The sequence below is a fragment of the Protopterus annectens genome, chromosome 13.part0 (assembly GCF_019279795.1).
Source record: "Protopterus annectens isolate FY-2018-M chromosome 13.part0, PAN1.0, whole genome shotgun sequence".
NCBI classification, from domain to species: Eukaryota; Metazoa; Chordata; order Ceratodontiformes; family Protopteridae; genus Protopterus; species Protopterus annectens.
This window is the reverse complement of record NC_056747.1, coordinates 385,614,215-385,636,892: the sequence shown is the minus strand read 5'-3', so window position 1 is coordinate 385,636,892 and position 22,678 is coordinate 385,614,215. Positions and strand designations below refer to the sequence as shown.

Genomic DNA, 22,678 nt, shown 5'->3' with positions numbered 1-22,678 from the left:
GGGGCTCCAGTATCCTAGACCTGGTCATTACCAACATGGGAAATCGATGCTCCACACCTGTGGTCACCCCCCTCGTTAGTCAGGTCTGACCATAAGCTAATCACCCTTAACATCCACATCCTACCCCCACCCCACCCCCAGTAAGAAAACCTCCATAAAAAACTTCTCCAAAGCCAACTTCATGCTGCTCCAAGTCAGAAGTGACAAACTTCATGACACCCATGCAGGTGGGAACTGCAAGTTCGACTGCGGACTCCTACACTAAGGCACTGTACGAGCACATCCACTCGTGCATGAATCGTGCCATCCCAAATAGAGCCAAGATGCTCTCCTCCAAAAAAAAGGAAGCCAATCTGGTGGTCCCCTGCCATAAACAAACTTTACAACAAAAGGAAGAAACTGCTGCAGAAAAGAGGAAAATCTCAGGATGCAAAAAACTCCCTTACTGGCCTCAGTAAAAAGCTGAGATCCCTCATAAAATTCTCCAAAGCTAATTACGAAAATAAAATTGCCAAAGATTCCAAAGACTAGCACAAGGCGTTCTATAACTATGTCAAGAATCTAAATGGCAATGCTCAGATCTGCTGTGAGCTACAACAGAATGGCATCAAATATACTGATCCCAAGGGTATTGCCATTATCCTGGCAGAGCAATTCAGTGCCAACTTCACCCCCCTCTCACCCCCTAAACGGCCCATCTCAATACCGGAAGATTGCCAAATTCCGGTAATAGCCACACAGGTAAAAAACGCACTCCCCAAAGCTAAGAATACAGCATCCATGGGAGCAGATGATATCCCGGGCTGTGTACTACATGAACTACAAAATGAACTGGCACTTCACCTAAGTGTCATGTTTAATCATAGCCTCACCCTCAGGCTTCGTGCCCACTGAGTGGCACACAGCTACAGTTATCCCACTCCACAAGAGGGGATCCACCTTGGATCCCAGGAACTACTGCCCCATCAGTCTGACGAGCCTGATCTGTAAGGCCATGGAACGTATTATCATGGGACTTATAAACAAAGACATTGGCAACCTTCAAACACCTGGACCCCACCCAGTTTGGGTTCATGAAGGGCTGATCTTGTCTCCTGAACCTGGTTGACTTCTTCAAGTCAGTCTCCAGAGCCGTGGATGAGGGTAAGGCGGTCGACACAGCCTATCTGGACCTTGCCAAGGCCTTTTGGCACCATACCCCACTCTGGAATCATAGATAGACTTACTAAGCTGGGCATTAATACCTATGTCACTCGATGGGTTGTCAACTGGCTTACTGACAGAACCCACACTGTAAAAGTAGCCGACTCCAAATCCAGCTCCAGATAAGTGGAGTACCTCAGGGTACAGTCCTGGGACTGCTCTTGTTTGGCATCTACTTCTCTGAAGTACAGGCCAACACTAAGGAACTCTGGCTAACAAAGTTCACAGATGACTGCAAACTGGGAGCCATTACTGAATCCCCAAATGATGTGGATACCTTACAAAAGGGCCTAGATGCTTGGTGCCAGAGCCATGGACTCGAGCTCCATGCAAAGAAATGTATAGTTATCCTTTTTGGGAAAAAATATGTACCCGTGAATTACCACATAGGTGGCAGTACACAAAACACCAAAAGTGTGATAAAAGACTTAGGGACACAGGTGGACAGTGGTCTCACCTTCGATAACCACATTGCTGCAACAGTCAGGAAATCCTTCTGTGTGGCACACCTCATCACTAAGGGCTTTTCATCCAGAAAAAAGGTGGTCATTGTCCCACTGTACTCATCCCTCATTACTCATTATAGAATATAACGCCCCGTTTGGTATGTGCCTCTCAAGACATCTGCAAAAACTGGAAAGGCCGCAGAAATACCTCACTAAAAGAATCGCAGGCCTAAAGCAGATGCTGGCGATCTCTGCTTAACATACAAGGCCATGTCAAACCCAGAGCTGTTGGACATGCTACATTTAAAGAAATTCCAATCCCTCAGAGCCACACACTCTAGGGATCTAAACCTTATCACAATAAACAAAATATGCTGGAGGGACAGGTTCCTGACCCAGAGACTCCCCACACTCTGGAATAGACTGCCCATACATGTCAAGCATAATGCCTCTTTGGCCCTCTTCAAAAGGAACCTTGACAATTGGATGGGAGAAAGGAAATTCACCCCGGGGATCACGTCAAGTCGCCCTGCTAGACAGAGGTCCAGGGAGGTAAATAGTTTGGGAAGAAATAGCCAGGGAATTGTTATGGCTAGGTTTGTATAGGCCCTAGGGCCGATAGCCTAGTACCAACCTATGAACCTATAATTGTGGCTGCAACAGAAAATAACTCAAACATCTGCATATATGGTAAGCTGACATGGCTGTCTTTTTCCTTTGTGTGTGGTACTCTCAGGACTGGATTAAAGGGTAAATGCAAAACACTCACACACTTTAAAAAAAAAAAAAATGTTTGGTTGAAATTTTTGGCTGTGATTTAGAGGGGTTATTTTTCTTCCAGGTGTCATAAATTCAGTTATTTTGTACACAGTGTAAGCATCGATGAAGCGAGAGAGAACTAGTGCTGCTGTGCCTTCTTGTGAAGTCATTCTGATTCAATGTTCTAGCATGGAGTTTTGTTTTTTGCCCCCCCCCCCCCAAAAAAAAAAAATTTGCGATTATCTTTGAGTATGGTTATAATCTAAAAACTACTTGGCAAAATATAAAGTGAGTTACAGCATAGAACATTTAATACTTGTTGATCCATTTATTTATTTTATTCAGTTTGATAAACGGAGTAGAGCACTGATCCAAATGGACCTATTTCAGTCTCAGCCCAAACAAATATGACAGTAGACAAGCAAGTTAACAAAGTATTGTGTGCAGATAACAATAAATCAATAATGGTTATTAATAAAGTACACAGCACAGATAAGAAGGGATGGTTAGAGTAAGGAGGAAAGAATAATAAAAAGAGTTAGTGACGGGATAAAGCACAAAGTGTAAAAGGTAGTAAAAGTAAGTTAACTGTTTACAGTATATACAGTGTAGAAGAGATGTCCCATGTTAATGTAAGGAAATAATGTGAAAAAGGGGAGTGTGAGAATTAGGTGATGTGTCTGGAGAAAAAGCATTTGCAGATTGACTCCGACTTGAGATAATCTTCGAACTGAACTTGAAATGGTGAGTACAACATGAGGCTTTTAAGATTAGTAGGGAGGGATTCCCAGAGTTTGGGGCCTAGAATGGAGAAGGCATGGTTAATGCAATGAAGTCTGGTTCCGGTGCAATGAAAAAGGGGACCAGGGTGGTTTAGACTTCTTAGGTTTTAAAGGGGGGGGGGTTGGAGTCATCTAAGTTGGGATCCATAAATCAGGTTGGCATGTTAGGCAAGTAGCCAGTTGGCTTAAGTGTGATACAATTATGCTCATTTCTAGGGGAGAGGTTAATGAAATGGCAGAGTTGCTTATAGTTGGATGGTGGGAGATTTTTCCTGGATGCTGCTGCAGCCAGTGGAACTAGATATTCAAACCGGGCTAGTAAAAGGATATTTTCTGTGGCATTCCTGGTTCGTGTAGAAAGAAGGGAGAACATTTTATATGGCCAAAATATTAGGGAATTCATTTTCTTCCATACTTGTTCTAGGTGAAGGTGAAAGTTCACTGCGGGACCAAGGCTCATACTGATGTATTTGACGGAAGTGACTTGATCAGTGGGGTTGTTAAAATGGTCATAGATAAGAAGTGATTGAGAGTTTTTCTAATGTTTGGGGAGGTTCCAAACAGCATTACTTTGTGAAGTGTTCAGCAGTAGCTTTTTGTTGTTAAGCCACTTGATAAGAGGAAGTTAGCTTGTAGTTTTTGTATGGCCAAGGAGGTCAGGTTTGAGTGAAATAAGACTTGGGTCATCAGCATAAAGTAAAAGTGAGAGGTCAAGTCTTAGTTTATTAATGAAAATGGAAAAAAAGGGAGCCAGAATAGAGCCCTGAGGGACTCCTTTTAAGGAGAGAAGTGGAAGCAGAGAGGGTGTTCTGAAACTGAACAGAGAAGTACCATAAAGACAATTTTTAAACCAGGGAGATTTATCTGGACCAATTCCCATTTCACGTAGGTGATCTAACAGAATATTATGATCAGGCATATCAAAAGTCCAGTTAGGTCAGTAAAGATGGCTCCAGTGAGTAGACCTTTGTCCACAGCCAGAAGGATTTTATCAGTAAGTGTCTGGAGTGCTGTAGAAGTGCTCCTACTAGCCCAAAAGCCAAGCTGTTTTTAGGATAGTAGATTATATTGGGAGGTGTAATGTGTGAGTTGATTTGTAAAATACTTTTCCAAGAATTTTTCAAATATGGAAGAATGGAGATGGGATGGAAGTCAGTTGTGTGGGATGGGTTAGTGTTTTGGGGGGTGGGTTTATGGCCGTTTTCCAGATATCAAGAAGAATTCAAAGACTATGTGCTGAAGTAAAAATGAGAAATATTCCATTTTCACAGAAAATGCATACAAATGAGTGTAAATGATGCATTTATAAGGAGCAAAGCAGCAGAGAATTTAGGCACATTAGTGGTCCAGAGGTGCATAAAAATTGGAGCACAATGTTTTGAGCAGTGGTGTAAACGAAGTGATAGAAGCATCTGTTCAAGAAATGTGGTGCATTTATTCATCCAGTGTGGTTGCATATGTTGAAAGAATAGAGGATAAGGCACAAGAGAAGAGAATAGGAGCAATTTTAAATGGCAGAAGACATAAAATTACCCTCCTCAATGACCGTTGACATTTAATATTCCATATATGTTAGTAAAATTTTGCCAAGGAGATCAGAAAGTGTAAAACTAAAACACAGCAACAGCGCATACCAACTTTTGGATACTGTGACAGATTTTGATAGGGATCCCTTGGACTGAATTACTTTTATGGAAGGTATTGACAAGGAGGCAAACAACCTAGGTATGCCTGTGTTAGTGAACTCGGTGTATCCTGACGACTGGGGTATCTTGAGTGCTCACTGCAGGAAGTAGCCCATCTTCATCCTGTTTTCTGAGCTAGTTCTTTTGAACAGGAATGATAATCAAGGAGTTGGAAACCAGCTTTTTCTCCTCAAGGTGGGACATTCATATGAGTTGTCCTTTCCACAGGAGCATTCTTTGCTGGGGGCCAAGGGTCCGTCCTGGGTAAAGAGTTTACTTTTAATGTCATAGCTGGCTCAGTCTAAAAGGTTTACTTTTCATCAGGTTTTGTTACCCAGATCTAGGCCTGTTTGTTTAGATTAACACTTTGTCTTGCTTCCCGGTCTCCATGATCTACTGCCCTTCAAATAGTGACTGTACCACCATACTCAGTCAGTTGCGTCTTCTGCCATCACCTTCTCTTATGGCTTCCCAATTCTTTCTTTACTCCCATGTATCCAGACTGGGCCACAAGTTAGCCCATTTTAACTTTTACACCATTATGTAGTTTTTAACACTGAGCTAGTTTTGTCTTGTAGATGCCTGTATGATGCCTTACCCCAGTTACCTATCATTGGTACTCACCTGCATGCATGTTCTGAGAAGTGTTGTTAATGTGCAGAACAGAACACTTGTGCAAGTACCTTGTCCCTAAATCCATCTTGATATTAGCAGTATTTCAGTTTTACTATATTATGCACTTTGTCAAGCTTGTACACTTCTACGTAGTTTGTAAGCTCTTTCTGAATCTCACATATTTATCTTAATTCCAGTTAGAGCCAAGTGTCCCTCAGACTCCATATGCATATATTTTTATGTAAGGTTAGAATAGTAGTTTCTCCTGCTATTGTAGAAGAAATGGTGGTTTGGGTTTTTTTTTTTGCGTTTATTTCACAGTGGTTTTGACCCTCTGCTTTTATGTGGACTTAATCCATCGCCACGTTAGCATCTGTTGTTTTTTTTTTTTGCAGCCCTGCATAGATGTCTTATTTCCTTCAGTAAAACAATTTTTCTGTGATGAGGTCGCAAGTGATGTACAGGTTATCAGTTTACTTTATCAGCAGATTAATTGAAGCCCTTTAAGTTGAGATGAGATAAACTGTCTTGTGTTGAAAAGGTTATAACTTGATTGAGGTTTTACAAACCTGGAGTTTATACTAACAGGGTGCATATGTATTTGGGTACAGGTTCCTCCATGGAGGTTGTGTGAGACTTTGTTATCCAAATTACTTTATCATCTGCCTACTTTGGTGCACTTACTTGAGCTGACTTGAATTTGATCAGTTTACCTGTGAAGTGACCTGTTTTGTATGTGAGAGAATCCAAGCTGCCCTTCACTATGTCAAGGTGAACAGATTTTTGTTTTAAATATCAGAACTATATGATCAACCATTTAGAATGTGTTTATTTTATTTTAATTAAAACAGTTTCTGTGGTATTCATGGTGAACATTCAGCTGACATGAAGAAAAGTTCAGCAGTAGCACCGGAACTTCAGCTGGCAGAACTGCATGATACTGTTTATTGATTTTTAGTGATGCAGTTTACAGAGAGCTGCTGCTTCTGGAATGTAGTGCTATCCTGATTGGTTACTTTGAGGAACCACCATGTCTAGGTAGCGTACAGTGCATCTCAGTGTTCTCTCAAATCAGTATGCTTTTTGGTGTTTTTCTTTCTTTGTGTTTTAAGTGAAGTTGTGCAGTCTCCCTTTTTGTGGAGGGTGTAATAATAAATCTGAAGTTGTTAATCTTCTTCCATTCCTCACTGATGGGTACGGTTCCGAACCCTCGGAACCGAGTTGGCCAGATGCCAAGCTAGCGTACACCAAACTCTCGAGCCACGCTACTACCCACAGTGCCCTTCATACCATACCTCAGATCTCATTTGCCACACAGCCATATAACGTTTTCACCGAGCTCTCCAGCTAAGTAGATTTGAATTATTCAAACTTATATTTCTTCCAAAAAGTTTTCTTAGTGACTTTTTATAGTCTAGCTCTACCCATAGGTGTTCCTTTTCTTACCATTGTTGGTATTTTCTTGCCTTTTTCTTTGCTTTTACCACCCTCGTGGTAACTCTTCATACCATTGCTGGTAGTCTGGCCTTTTTCTCCTTCCTTTCTCTGAGCGAGTGTTAGTATGTCTGAGAAAAAGGGTACTTCAGGTTTTAAACATTGCACATTGTGCAGTGGTACATTACCTAACAGTGACTTGCATTTTAAATGTGTTTATTATTTGGGCGTCTCACATCTTTCTGCGACTCCCCCATGTGATATTTGTGCGAGTTTTAGTCAGCGGACGTTGAATGAACAGCGCAACACGTTAATTTTGAAAGGATTGCTTTCCTCTCCTTTTTCTGAGGCTATTTCTGCGGAGGTCTCAACCCCTCCAGGCAAGGATAAGATGCGCCCTCGCTCAGACCCTTCTTCACCGGCTGGTGATCGGGGCAAAAATCATCGATCTAAGACTGGTGGATCTTCCTCCGAGCATCAACTCGCTGTCTGTGCCACCGATTTCGGCACCTAGCACAGTTTCTGGGAAGTGTGAATTGTCTGTGCCGGGCTTGGCACCATCGACTACTGAACCGATGGTTTCTTCGGTTCCAACCAGTCTGGTTCAGGACACTTCGGCACCGACCTCGCCTTTACAGGTTCCGGCTCCGACCTCGGATCCGATCTTGACTGTTACCCCAATTGTGACTTCGGCTCCTAGTTCCCTCTCGGTGCCGACTTTATTGTTTACACAATTCAAATCAGAATCGCTCCATTAAGTTCATTACCACTGACCAGATATTCGTCTTCTGTGGACCAGTTTGCCAGGCAACCCTACAGTCCTTTTCTGGACCAGCCTGAATCCCCTTCCGGGATATCAATTAGGTCTGCCAGGAGTGTGTCCGAAATAGACATTGTTCGTCTCGTGGATCAGGTATTGACGGCAAGAAGAATCTCCAGATCCTGTTCCGCTCCGGGTGTTGGGATTTTTCCTCCTTCGACTCCTTCGTATTCTCCTGAGGGGGATCTTTCGGTCCCAAGGCCCCCTTGCCCATTGCTTTCAATGGCACCCCTTCCTTCAGCGCTGACTGCTTTGATGCCTAAAGCATCAAAGTCCTGGTGGGCTTCAGTTCCAATGACAGCTCACCTTAATCAACCCCTTGCTTCGGGGGTGGAATATTCTGTTCCGGCCCCAGCACTGACGGCCTTCTCTGTTTCCATCTCGGATCCGAGAGTTATTTCTACACTGAACCCTTCTCAAACGTCCGTCTTGGAGGTGGGCCATTCGGAGCAGGATGTGACCCTGGTTTCGATTCAGTCCTCTTCGGTTCCAGGCTCCCATCCCTCTTTGGGTGGGCCCACCTTCCGGATTATGGAGAGGGCACTGGCGGCTAACAATCCTCCTCCTTAAGCATCGCCTTTGGTTCCCCCTCTTACTCTGCCATCATCAGCCCTTTGCAGGGGACCATAATCCAAAGCACCCCCCTTTCCAAGGCTTCTTTGGACATTCCCACAGAAGAGCCCCTTCGGAAGAAGGTGTGCAAAAGAAAACACATGGACTCACCTGAAGAGTCCCTTACTGAGGATACAGATTACGATGATGGGGAAGGTTCCCCTAGATCACCCCCTGACGATATTTCCTTTGGAGATTTTGAGTCAGCAGGGTGATTGGAAATCTTTCACCCCTTCTCCAGAGGAATCCGTATTCTTACAAACTTTCTGTTCCCGGCTTACTATGTCCTGGGTGACCTCTCCTGCGGATGAGTTGGTCAAATTCGTCATGCAGCGAGCGTGGAAGAGTCCGGATTCAGTAGAAGCTATCCCCAGGAGATCAGACAAAGTACTTTCTCCTCCAGAAGATCAACCCCATTGGTCGAAAGGCTTGCCAGTAGACGCTGTGGTGGTGGCGGTGGCCACAAAGAAGGACTTGGCAGAAGAGAGTCCGGCTGTTCATCCGCCCAACAGGGAGTCCCGGGCAGTGGACAGGCTAGGGAAGCGAGTCTTTACTGCAGCGACCTTTGCCGTGCTTTCACTGAATTTCTTGGCACACTTTACGAGACTCCAGAGAGACCTTATTTCCGAACTCTCTGATAGCCTCGCAGGTCAAGTGTCGGATGGAGCACGTGACAAAGTGGCCTCCCAACTTGCCACCCTTGAAGCAATTTTGAATTCCTGCATGAGGTTGCTCTCCCACGCAACCAAAGGAGCAGCTAGAACTGCAGGTGCTGGAGTGGTTGTTCAACGTCATGCCTGGATGCGCACTTCTGACTTACTGGATTCCTTTAAGTCTTCCTTTTTGAATGGCCCCTATTGAGCCCTCCGTACTCTTTGGTTCTAAGGTCAAGGATACTTTGGCCAGGTGCGAGCAGGACGGAAAGACCTTGTCTGCCGTGGGCCTGCGCTTCTCCAAACCTCAGCGTTCCTTCTCCAAGAATCAGAGGAGTGGAAAGTTGTGGCACAAGAAGTCGCAAGGTTTCTTTTTTGAAGCACGTGGCGAGGACTCCTCCAGAGGCAGAGGAGGGTCCCCGACAGTGGAAGACGTCCCTTTAGGGGCAGAGGGGGTTACCGGAATCAGTGCTCCAGAGATTCTTTCTCCAGTAGGCCCTATCAGTGCTCCTGAACTGTTGCCCTATTGCTTTCCTCTTGAAGCAGTCGGGGCTCGTTTCTGTCTGCACCAAGCAGCATGGTCCTCCATTACCGACTATCTATGGTTGCAGAAAATTATCACCAGAGGCTATCACATTCCCCTCAAATCCTTTCCAAGATCTCAATTCTCCATTCCTGACATTCCACCCAGTCAAAGGAGGAGGCAGCTTCCGAAATCAAGAAGCTTCTAAAGCGAGTCATCCAAAAGGTCCCCCCAGATCAGTGCGGATTAGGGTTCTACTCCAGACTCTCTTTTTGGTGCCAAAAAAGACTGGGCACTGGAGGCCTATTCTGGGTCTCATTCGTTTGAGCAAGTCAGTTATACAGACAAAGTTCCGCATGGTCACTATTCAATCCATCCTTCCTTGCCTTTGAGAGGGTGTGTGGATGTGCTGTCTAGATCTCCGGGATGCGTATTACCACATCGAAATGGACAAACCTTCCAGGAGGCGCTTGCGCTTCCGGCTGAGAGCCAATCATTTTCAATTCAGAGCCCTGCCTTTCAGTCTCTCGACGGCTACCAGAGTGTTCACGAAATGTCTAGCAGTGGTGACAGCTCACTTGAGACTGAACAGATTCCAGGTGTTTCCTTATCTGGACAATTGGCTCCTCTCTGCCCCCACCGAGCATCTACTGACCAGGGCCCTGCGCCACACACTGTCTCTGGCGGAGTCTCTGGGTATTACTATCAATTGGGAAAAATCAAACCTTCAGCCCTCACAACAGTTGGAATTCATAGGGGCTATGTTCAACACTCAGCTTGGTCTAATATCTCTTCCTCGTCACAGGCTCTTAAGACTGAGAACACGAGTGCAAGTGATATTCGACCGCAGGAAAGTGTCTGCAAGGGAAGTTTTGCAGGCTCTGGGTTCCATGGTGGCAGCCATTCCCATTGTTCCTTTCGCCAGGCTTCATATGCGTCTGCTACAGTGTCTTCTTCAAACTCAATGGATACACAATCATCATCCCTTAAACGCACTAATCCTCATCACCGATCTTTGCAAGCAGGATCTCCTCTGGTGGATGAGAATGGACGAAAGTCTTTGGTGTTGCCCCTTTCAACCTCTTCAGCCCAATGCCACGGTGACCACGGACACTTCCCTGATAGGGTGGGGGGGGGGCATTTTCAGGGAAGATCTGTTCAAGGCATGTGGTCTTCTCTAGAAGTCTACTTGCACATCAGCGTTCTAGAGCTCAGAGCTATGTTACAAGCTCTCCACCCTCTTCTTCTTCTCGGACCGATTGCTATCCAGTCCGACATGTCTGTGGTCTGGTACATCAACAAGCAGGGAGGGACCAGATCTTACCCCCTTTGCCGCAAAGCCAGGAGAATTTGGCAGTGGGCGATAGCTACCAACCGTTTCCTGATTGCTACACACATTCCGGGGAGTTCCAATGTGATTGCGGACAGGCTGAGCAGATGCATCTTGCTTCCTCACAAATGGTCTCTCAACCCAGAAGTGGCGGAGGAAATTTTCAGCCACTAGGGCCGGCCTTGATGCGATCTGTTTGCCTCCCCCACGAATGTGAAGTGCAGCAGCTACTTTGCCCTCTTCCCTCCGCAGGGGGAGTCCCCGAGAGATGCTCTGACTCTCGATTGGCCCAAGGGTCTCCTGTACGCTTATCCTCCCATCCCCTTATACTCCCATCCTGTTGATACCCTTGGTCTTAAGGAAAGCTACTCGACTGAGAAGCAGAATGATTCTCATTGCCCCGTTCTGGCCTTGTCAGGTTTGGTTCCCCTTCCTTCAGCCACACCTGCTCCGACCCACTTGGATTCTATACTTCTGTCAGGATCTCCTCTCTCACCCCCCAAGGGTTGTCGTCTCCAAATCTGGCCACTCTCAAACTGACAGCTTGGTTGCTCCACTTCCGTTAGTAGCCAGGCTTGAGTCACTTTCTCCTCCGGTACGGAATATTATTTTGGCCTCCCACAAACCTTCTACCAGAAAACTTTATAAAGACAAGTGGAAACGGTTTTCCTTGTGGACACGAGCTGTCTCTGGATCCTGTTCCAGTTCCAGTAGCTACGGTTCTTCAATACCTGACTGAGCTTTTCCTTAACGGGGTTTCTGTATCCACGATTCGGGTGCATCTAGCTGCCATCTCCAATTTCCATAATGGTTCAGACGGAATTCCTATTTATTCCCGTCTGTGTAAGACTTTCTTGAAGGGGATTTTTCATTCTAGACCTCCCATTAGGCAACCTGTGGAATCATGGAATCTGTCTAGGGTGCTTCAAAATTTGACTCTACCTCCCTTCGAGCCAGCTGCAACCTGTGATGTGAAGTTTCTGTCCTGGAAGACCTTGTTTCTGGTGGCTATTACTTCAGCCAAACGTCTATCAGAGCTGCAAGCATTATGCATTAAAAGTCCTTATTTGATTTTCCATAAGGACAGAATATCACTTTGCACCAATCCCACTTTCTTACCCAAAGTGGTTTCGGAATTCTCTATTAATCAGTCCATTGAGTTGCCCATGTTTTTCCCTAATTATACCAACAAAGGGGAATGCTGTCTTCATTCCTTGGATGTCCACAGACAGTTGCGGTTTTATTTGGACAGGACAAAGTCTTTTCGAAGGTCAGATCAGCTTTTTGTTGCCTTTGCGGGCTCTAGAAAGGGATCGGCAGTGTCTAAGGTTACCTTGTCTAAATGGCTTAGGGATTGCATCTTCTTTGTTTATTCTCTGGAGGAGGAATCAACTCCTGGCCGCATTAAACCTCATCCCACTAGAGCGGTGGCTGCTTCTGTCGCCTTTCATGCTAGGGCTTCCATGGATGATATTTGTGCAGCTGTCACCTGGGCCAAACCCCATACCTTTATCAAGCATTACAAATTGGATCTGATCTCCAGGGGTAGAGCTGCCTTTGGCTCTATGGTTCTCCAGAATGTTCTTCCATGAGGGCCACCCAGATTCTGTAGTAGCTAGGGACTCAATCCCATCAGTGAGGAATGGAAGAAGATTAACAGCTTCAGATAAAGACGTTATGTGTTACCATAACATTCCATCTGAGGAGTTTATCTTCTTCCATTCATCACACCCTCCCACCTTCCCCTGCCAAGGCTCCTGGCGGATCTTTGGGTCGTTTTGGTGTGTTAGGATGTTTTTTCACAGAGATGGCCTCTGCCTCTGTTTCTGTTTCTTATATATATGTTGCTACTATGGTTCTGCAAACTCGATCTGAGGTATGGGGATGAAGGGCATTGTGGGTAGTGGCGTGGCTTGAGAGTTTGGTGTACGCTAGCTTGGCATTTGGCCGACTCGGTAGTGAGGGTTCGGAACCGTACCCATCAGTGATGAATGGAAAAAGATAAACAACTCAGATGGAACGTTATGGTAAGACGTAACTTCTTTTTCTAGAAGTGGAACATGAGGTATATCCAGACAACTATAGTTTACATGTTTGTGGAAGGTGCTACATCAGTTTCTGTCTATAGAACCCATTATCACACCTTATGGGGGCTGCAGGTGTTAACTTTCTTTCAGACCTTAAAGGGTGTCCTGTTAGAAACCTGTAATCTTGCTGTTCCACTTGTCATGGCATAGTTGGTAGGGCGTTGTCATGGCATAGTTGGTAGGGCGTTTCCAATCTGGAAGTGCATGTGCTGTCTCCTTTTAACTGCTGCATTGCCATCTCTGCTTGTTTGAAAGGCAGGATTACAGTGCCATCTGCAGTCCACTGGCCACTGAGAAGGAGCATTATCTACCCCTCTACCCTGCTTATGTTGTACTGAAGTCCTTTTTATTGATGTAATAGGTAGTGGTGGTAGTGTTTTAAATTAGTAATGCGTGGCTGCTCACGGAAGAGACCTGCATACAGTCCAGATTCTTTTGAAAATCTTTGATTTGATTTTGTGCTTTAATTTTTTACTGTGTGAGGGCTTTTACACTGTCTAATTCTGACTCCAAGCTGTGATCCCACACAACAGTAATGTTAAAAGGGGTGAGACAGTAGGAATGAACTCTCTGGAATGATGATCTTCTCTAATAAATGGAAAAAGAGGCATCTGCACACACAAAACCTTGAATATCAGCCTTTTTTTGTAAAGCACAGACCTGGTTTTGTTGTCAGCCTTTCACTGATAGTTACTTTAAGGAGAATTTTTAAAATGAGCACAGTAAGCCAGTACACTTGGGAAGTACATTACAGAAATCGTACTGCCTTGTGTTCATTGTTGAAAGGACTGCAACTTAAAATTCTTTTAAAGCCTTACTTTGGAATATTGATTTTAAAATATGTGGAAGATGCATTGTAGATTCCATAAACATTTGGTATTCTTTGACACCATGTAGAATACTTATCTAAACTGCAAACTTGTCATCTCTTCCAGAGTTAAAGTAAAGGATGTAAACACACGATCTTTTGAAGAAAGGTTTCTTGAAGAAGTCTGCAGTGAACTGAGTGAGCTGAATTAATTTTATTTATGTGAATATTAGGTGTTAAAGTACATATTTTAGATATCTGTTTTAAAAAGTTAATTCATGAAACAAGTTTTGCAGATAGTCCTAGTTCATATTAGGTTAATTTGTTTCTTTCTGTTATTGGATTGCTGATATCAAGCTCTCCTCTCCCATCCACCTTTAATAAGTCAGTATAGTTTATTCCAGTGTTATCCTCCTGAGCTGGGAAGTATGAGGTAGGTGTTGCTTTCTTAGGTGCAGTTGGGGGCACTTTTTGTTATGATTTATTCACATTGCCCCTCCCCTCAAGTTACCAGAGTGGAGTTATACTGACATAGCCCCATACTAGCCTTCACATTTGATCATCCTCTGCTCATTTTGTGCATATGGTCTGGAGACCCTGGCCTCCAGCAGAGTTAAGGCGGCATACTAAAATTTGGACCCCTTCTCAACCCCTGACCCCACCAAGAAAGGAGAGCTGGCATCCAACAAGTCCGAACATTCCTTTCCTGGAAAGACCTTTTCCACCTGGCTGTAACACAAAACATTTGGGTAGGGATACCATGATGAATAACTTTCCTTTACTCCTATGTAACCAGACTGAATATGAGTGAAACTAATCTAATTTCTCCAGTAACCGTTCTGTTTCTTCTCTAGAGCAAAACTGTAACCAGTCTGTGGAGCAGGGTGTCGAAGAATTAAATTATCGAAAAGCAATTCGTGCAGCAGTAGAGCTTTTAAGAGGGAAAAAAGTACCCCATTCCAGAAGTCCATTAGAAGGCCAGCAAACGTCCAGGCTCCGTGAGAAGAAAAAGCAAACTGAAGATGCAGGAAGTCCCTCCAAACCATCTTTCCAAAACAATAAATATGCACCTAAAAGCTCAGAGCAGTCTTTTTCTCCTGAAAAGGAATGTCCAGTTAAAAGAGGTAAAAAAGACTCTGGGGATTCATACAGAACTTTGGGTAAATATGCTGAGTGCAATGCAAAACTCAGTTGTGCTAAGAAAGGTAAAACAAAAGAAGCAAGGAAAACTGTACCAGAGTCTAAGCATGAAACTGCAAACCAGTCTGCTTTGGATGGCAGTGACTTTGCCTGTCATCATCAGCATCACAAAGGTGAAACATGCCAAAATGAAGCAAAACCTGTTTCACCTATGTCACCAAAGTCCTTGCGTAGAAAAGTGCCTTACTGCCAGACTGAGACATCTAATGATTGTACAGATGAAGCCAGGAGTGATGGCTTGTGTTCCACTTCACTGTCCCCTATCCGTTCCAAATTGCAGAAGACTGCAAAAGGTGCAAAAGATGAATGTCTTCTCCCTGCCAAGAACCTTAATCAGTCAACACCTAAAAAAAGGAAAATTATAAATGAATTTTCAAATTCTTCAATCAAAGATAAGGCAAGCAGAAAGAAGGAAGAGCTGGATCTGGTTAAAGTACCACTTGGGACAAAGACCACACAGGGCTTGAACCAAGAATGTGTCATGGCCAGTAAACTAAATGAGGCAAATAAAAGGAATTGTAAAGATGAGAAACGTTTGAGGACTAGAAGCTTTCCAGAAGCTTTGCCTTTTGAAATGCACTTGAGACACCCCAAAGCTAATGCTTCACAAAAACATAGTCCAAAACAGAAAATAACTCAAAAGCGGACTAAAGTGAAGCAAGAGCTACCCGACTTTGAAACGGATGAAAATGGTAAGATTGAACACAAAAGGTGTCAAGCATGCGGATCTGTAAGTGCAGAGCAGTAATGTTATGTATGTGTAGTGCATGTGTGTCTGTCTCTGTAGGTATTACACATACGCAGGCCACTGTCATGAGAAGTGGCAAATTGTAAAGCACCAGTAACCGTGTAATTTGGCGTGTGCTGGTTGTGGCTGTAACTAAGCAGTATATGCTGTGCTCAGTTGATAGCCCTCTGACCTGTGCTGCTTATACATTTCCAGAAAGTGTAATTTCACAACTCCGCCACTATATCAGATTGTATCATCCAGATGTTTTTCTGCTGTGTTTCTCGTCAGGGGTGTGACAAATGTTTTAAATCGAATAATGCAGCAATGCAGTAGGGGATTAGAAATGGCTTAGGGTGGAGTACAGAATTTGCTGATACTGATAAGATAGCATTCATTATTTTTTGCTATCTGAAAGTTAAGCAGGCATTATGATATATTGCATGAATAACCTGGTAAGTAGTCATCAGGCAAAATTACTAATGGTGTATTCTCATTTTAGAAAAATGCACATTGGTAAGGATGGGTAGGGATTGTCACTCAAATGAAAGCAGCGGAGTTGGCTTATTGCTTTTCCTCTGCAATTAAAAAGAGGGCAAAAAGAAGTCACTATGTGCTTCTGTGGTATTGGTCTTTATAAGACGACAAATATTATTTCATAACTAAGGTTTGTATGCGAATGGGATGAAATGTGCCGATTTGGAAGAAGGCACTTTCAACAGAAATCAGGAGACTATGTAATATGTAGTGCAGTGGATTTCTGGGACAGCCATCTAGGGGAGATGGTTATAAAGCATGGATGAGTTATCTGAAGCTTCACAAGTTCTTTTTTCACAGCTTTTTTATGTTATGCTTGCTGGTTTGCATTGTTGTCAAATTTCTTGTTAATTGCATCTCATAAGATGAGGCATGCAATTGATAATGGTTATCTGTGACATAAGGTGTGCATTGTACATATGTCAACATCAACATTGTCTTTTTACATTCAAAGTTTTGCAAACCATTTCTAAGGGTCTAAAAAATGTCTTCCTTTACAAGAAGGGATTTAGTTACATGGTGATTCATGTTTGCTTCTGGATTTGGGTGAGTAATGCAGGTTGAGCCCATCAGTGATCCTGAACTCCATCTAGGAGTGAAACGTGAGTCTAGTTTGGCTAATTTACCATTTTCAAATGGTGCATTTAGTTGAATTTTGTGATACTTGACAGATAACTTTCTTCCTCCAAAGGTGGGGTGACTGCAGAGTTTTGCACTTCAGCGGTATTTGAGGGCTTCTGCTAGGGGGAAGGACACAAGACTTGCTTTCACAGAAAATAATTAAAAAAAAATCCATTTGTGAGAATGCTGATGTTCTTCGTGTTTCACTGTTGCAGTCATCACACTTGGGTTATCTGCCTGCAGGTAGCCCTCAGTTAGCCTGAATACCAGAGACTTAGTATTTCTGCATCGGATGCTGTCGCTCCAAGACTGATGTCAGTTCGTCAGGGGTATAAAAACAGGCAGCCGACGCCATTACGTCAGTCTTTCTTGCAGAGGAGCCCAAAGCAGCACGAGTGCCGGTCGGCCACTACCTGAGTTTTCGTTTACGAATTGAATCATTCTGAAGCTTCTAAAGCTAAGTACCCCATTGGTTATCCTTTTTTCTTGCTCTAACCGATGTCAGAAAAAGTTAATTGTCTTGCCTGTGGAAAGCAAATACCACACCGAGATTTCCATTCTTACTGCTTCACCTGTTTAGGTGCAGACCACGATGTACCTCTATCTTGTGCCTTGTTCAATGCCCGAACTATTAGTCGCCGGGCCCTTATTGACGCTAAATACTTTCGTTCTCAATATCAGTATTCCGAAATGGCTTTGGTAAACCATCCAACTACTGATATTCCGAAAAAAACGTAAGGATAAAGACAGAGACAGACCGCACAGGTCCAAAGTTGCCAACGACGTTTGTGTTAAGCTAGTCGCAAATTCACCAGTACTCAGTGAGGCGCTTTTGCAGCCCCTGATGCCCGCTTCAGTGGATTCGCAGGCCTCTACTGAGACCTGTTCGAAGTCCGATATGACGCGAGACTCTTTCAACTATGGAGCCTGCAGATGTCTCTACCTTGGATGGGTCCGGAGCCGCTGAGCAGGCACAGGCTTCTGAGGAATTTCTTAGCACTACCGATGTTCGACACAGACTTCTTTCTCGTCTTCAGTTCTGTCTAAAACTACCGAGTTTCTAAGGCCAAGAGTACGCACTACACCTAGAAAAACGTTTTAAAACTTCGAATGTTCTAATATCGACCCGTTTTAATCGAATGGTAAAAATAGTGAAGCTGCAGAACACCAAATTCTTTCCTAGGGAAAGAATTCGGTTGGCCGGTCCTGTGGCTTCGCTATTTTCCGCACTGTGGTGGAAATGTATGTGTCAGGTTCAGGTAAGTGTGCGATTGTGTGGTGGTTAGGATTAAGGCGCGGGTTAGGTGAGTTAGGGTTAAGGCGTGGGTTAAGTGAATTAGGTTTAGGGGTGGGTTAAGTGAGTTAGGGTTAGGGCGCGGGTTAGGTGAGTGTGCGATAGTGATGGACCTTAGAGACAGGGTTTGGGTTAAGGTTAGTGGATAGATAGTAGTATATGTATAGTTTAGTGTAGGGTTAGTTGTAGGATTATAAGTGTATGTTTGTGTACTGGTTTTTTAGGTGTGCTTGTGTTTGTGTTTTGGAGTAGCGATCCCACCCCACCCCACCCCCAAAGAAAAAATTTGCTGTTCTGAATGTTCGATATGTGGTTTACATATTTTAGGTTCGATGAAATAGCATTCGCTATTTTCATCTTTCGATAACGTGATATAAACGCAGACTGACCAAAGCGCATGCACCTGCTGCCTCTCCACAACATCAAATGATTAAAATGTCAGAAGGACCTTATTATGCTGATTAGCGGAAGTCAGCCTTCCCCTACTAAGGTAAAGCGACCTGTCCCCAGCAGCTTCAACAGACCAAGAATCCGGCAACTCTGAGGTATCTGACTATGAAGACATGCCATTATCTGCTTATGAGGATTCAGATGCAGAGGAATCCATTCCCTCTGCCTCTTCTCCAGTGGACTTTTCTTTTGGTGAAACCTTAACATACTTTAAGAGAGCATTTCCATTGGGAATGCCAAGACTATCCTCAGTCCAGAAAGGGACTCAGAGAATTTCTAGATTTGCCGCAACATAGGCCTTTAGCAATATCCCCAGTCCTGGAGGTTGTGGATTATGTCTTTATGGAATCCAGTCTTACTCCTGATACTTTACCCCCTTCTCCTAGGAAACCAGACAGGTACTCAGAGTACCTGACTCTCACAAATTCCTTTTCACAAACTCTACTGCTGACCCAGAGATAATCTCCCAGGGGCCTAAAGGTATCAAAGCAACTGCAGCTAAGAATCCCACCCCTTCGGACAGGGATTCCAGAGCTTTGGACAGATGGGGTAAGAAAGTATATACCTCTGCAACTCTCACCATTAGGGCTTTGAATTGTCAGTTTCACATGCTAAAGTACCAACAACATACTATGGAACTTAAGTAAAAAATAGCAACATTTACAGACTGTGCAGAAAATAAAGAATTGCAAGAGCTTATGCATTCTGCAAGCCAAGTCAACGAGTATACATTGCAGTGTGGCTTTGGCGCCCTTGAAGCATCTTGCAGGGCAGCAGTCACTGGTTCTGTACTGAGAAGGCATGCTTGGCTTAAGGAGCAGACCTTGCCAGACCATGTCAAATCAAAGTTATTCGATGCTCCCTTGAATAAGGACAATCTGTTTGGCATCAAAGCAGAAGAGGTTCTTAAAAAGATGGAAGAAAAAGCTAAATCTATGCAGTCAAAGAATGTTTACAATTACAGCCTTCTAGATTCAGTAGGCAATGCCCCTCGAAACATTGGTCCTTTCCAGCCCCCTCAAGGCTATCTCAAACTAGACCCAGGGGAAACAGACCCCCCCCCCCAGACTACAGTCTCTGGGTATGCAGAGATCTAAGCAATAGGAGTGCCTCCACCTCCCAAAGCAGGGAGTGTTAAGCCACCTCCTTACAGAAAGAATTCACAATGACTTCACTACTCCACTCCCCACCTCTGCCTAACTGACTTGTGCCCCTAGGAGGAAAACTTGCCCTTCATGCAAAAAACTGGATGTCATTACCAAAGACCGATGGGTCCTCAATATTGTATCCTAGGGGAACAAATTTTACTTCCACTCTCTGACAACCCCAAAAGGGTTCCCAGACCTTCCTCCAAACCAGTGGGCAGAGGCACAAAACCAAGTTCTATCCCTGCTCTCTATCAGGGCAATTCAACCTGTTCCTGCGGAACAGATAGGTCAAGGATTCTATTCCAGACTTTTCCTAGTACCCAGAAAAGAGGGCTCTTAGCACCCAATCCTAGATCTTTCAATTCTCAACACCTTCCTGGTGGTACCAAAATTCAGAATGCTCACCCTGCAGCAGCTTCTACCTATGCTTGCCAAAGATGCCTGGTTAGTCACCCTACACTTAAAAGAAGCCTGTCTGCACATCCCTATAAGGGAGTCATACAGGAAATATCTATATTTCAGGGCTGAAGAGGAGGGGAAGGCATGGCCGAAGGCTGGAAGAGAGGAGAAAAGCTAGGACTGTGGTAGTGAGGGTCGGAACTTTGAATGTTGGCAGTATGACTGGTATACGGAGAGAGCTAGCCAATATGATGGACAGAAGGAAGGTTGGTATATTTGTGTGTGTGCAAGAGACCAGATGGAAGGGGAGTAAAGCTAGGTGTATCGGAGGTGGGTTCAAATTGTTTTATCATGGTGTGGATGGGAGGAGAAATGGCATAGGAGTTATCCTGAAGGAACAGTATGCTAAGAGTGTTTTGGAGGTGAAAAGAGTGTCTGATAGTGATGTTAATGAAGCTGGAAATTGATGGTGTAATGATGAATGCTGTTAGTGCATATGCCCCACAAGTTGGGTGTGCGATGGATGAGAGAGAAAAATTTTGGAGTGAGTTTGAAGCGGTGATGACTGTACCCAAGGGTGATTGAGTGGTGATTGGAGCAGATTTCAATAGGCATGTTGGTGAAGAGAACAGAGGGGATGAGGAAGTGATGGGTAGATATGGTGTTAAGCAAAGGAATGCAGAAGGTCAGATGGTAGTGGATTTTGCGAAAAGGATGGACATGGCTGTGGTGAATATGTATTTTAACGAGGGAGGGGCATAGGGTGACATACAAGAGTGGAGGAAGATGCACACAGGTGGATTATATCTTGTGTAGGAGGGCCAGTTTGAAGGAGATTGGAGACTGTAAAGTGATGACCGGGGGAAGTGTAGTTAGGCAGCATTGGATGGTGGTTTGTAGGATGACATTAGTGAGCAAGAAGAGGAGGAGGAGGAGTGTAAGGGCAGCACCAAGGATCAAATGGTGGAAATTAAAAAGGGGTAATTGTGAGGTGGAGTTCAGGGAAGTGTTAAGACAGGCACTGGGTGGCAGTGAAGTTACCAAATAGCTGGATAACTACAGCAGAGCTAGTAAGGGAGACTGCTAGAAAGGTGCTTGGGATGACATCTGGACAGAGGAAGGACGACAAGGAGACCTGGTGGTGGAATGAAGAAGGAGAGTAAACAGAGAAAGAGGTTGGCAAAAAAGTGGGATTTTCAGAAAGTAGATAGGAGTATAAGGAGATGAGGTGCATGGCAAAGTGAGAGGTGGCGAAGGCTAAGAATAAGGCATATGAAGAGTTGTATGAAAGGTTGGACACTAATGAGGGAGAAAAGGACCTGTACCGATTGGTTAGACAGAGGGACCGAGCTAGGAAAGATGTGCAGCAGGTAAAGGTGATAAAAGATAATGAGGTAAACATACAAGTGAGGAGAGTGTGTTGAGCAGATGGAAAGAGTACTTTGAGGGGTTGATGAATGAAGAGAATGAGAGGGAGAGAAGGTTGGATGATGTGGGGATAGTGAATCATGAAGTGCAATGGATTAGCAAGGAGGAAATAAGGATAGCTATGAAGAGGATGAAGAATGGAAAGGCTGTTGGTCCAGATGACATACCTGTGGAAGCGTGGAGGTGTTTAGATGAAATAGTAGTGGAGTTTCTAACCAAATTGTTTAATGAAATCTTGGAAAGTGAGAGGATGCCTGAGGAATGGAGAAATTTGATTTTTAAGAATAAGGGTAATGTGCAGAGCTGTAGTAACTACAGAGGGATTTAATTGATCAGTCACAGAATGAAGTTATGGGAAAGAGTAGTGGAAGCTAGGTTAAGAAGGGATGTGATGATTAGTGATCAGCAGTATGGTTTCATGATGGGAAAGAGCACTACAGATGCGATGTTTGCTCTGAGAGTGTTGATGGAGAAGTACAGAGAAGATCAGAAGGAGTTGCATTGTGTTTTTGTAGATTTAGAGAAAGCATATGACAGGGTGCCTAGAGAGGAGTTGTGGTATTGTATGAGGAAGTCTGGAGTGTCAGAAGTATGTAGGAGTGGTGCAGGATATGTACGAGGGTAGTGTGACAGCGGTGAGAGTGACGGATGCTTTTAAGGTGGAGGTGGGATTACATCGAGGATAAGCACTGAGCCCTTTCTTATTTGCAATGGTGATTGACAGGTTGACAGACGAGATCAGACAGGAGTCCCCATGGACTATGATGATTGCAGATGACATTGTGATCTGTAGTGAGAGTAGGGAACAGGTGAAGAAGATCCTGGAGAGATGGAGATATTGGAGATATGCTCTAGAGAGAAGAGGAATGAATGTCTGCAGGACTAAGGCAGAATATATGTGTGTGAATGAGAGGGAGGATAGAGGAATGGTGAGGATGCAAGGAGTAGAGGTGGCGAAAGTGGATGAGTTTAAATACTTGGGATCAGTACTTCCGAGTAATGGTGAGTATGGAAGAGATGTGAAGAAGAGAGTACAGGCAGGATGGATTGGGTGGAGAAGAGTGTCAGGAGTGATTTGTGACAGACTAGTACCAGTAAGAGTGAAAGGGAAGGTCTA

General features: G+C 44.2%; 1 protein-coding gene across 3 annotated transcripts in view; it reads left to right on the top strand.

The window, feature by feature from the left end:
* PWWP3A (PWWP domain containing 3A, DNA repair factor) overlaps nt 1–22,678 on the top strand; it is a 705,148-nt gene that overhangs the window by 366,747 nt on the left and 315,723 nt on the right. For all 3 annotated transcript variants that reach the window (XM_044054007.1, XM_044054008.1, XM_044054006.1), the window contains exons 4-5: nt 13,885–13,955; nt 14,612–15,649. In XM_044054007.1, the coding sequence (XP_043909942.1) occupies nt 13,885–13,955; nt 14,612–15,649 (1,109 nt within the window). The remainder of the gene's footprint in view (nt 1–13,884; nt 13,956–14,611; nt 15,650–22,678) is intronic.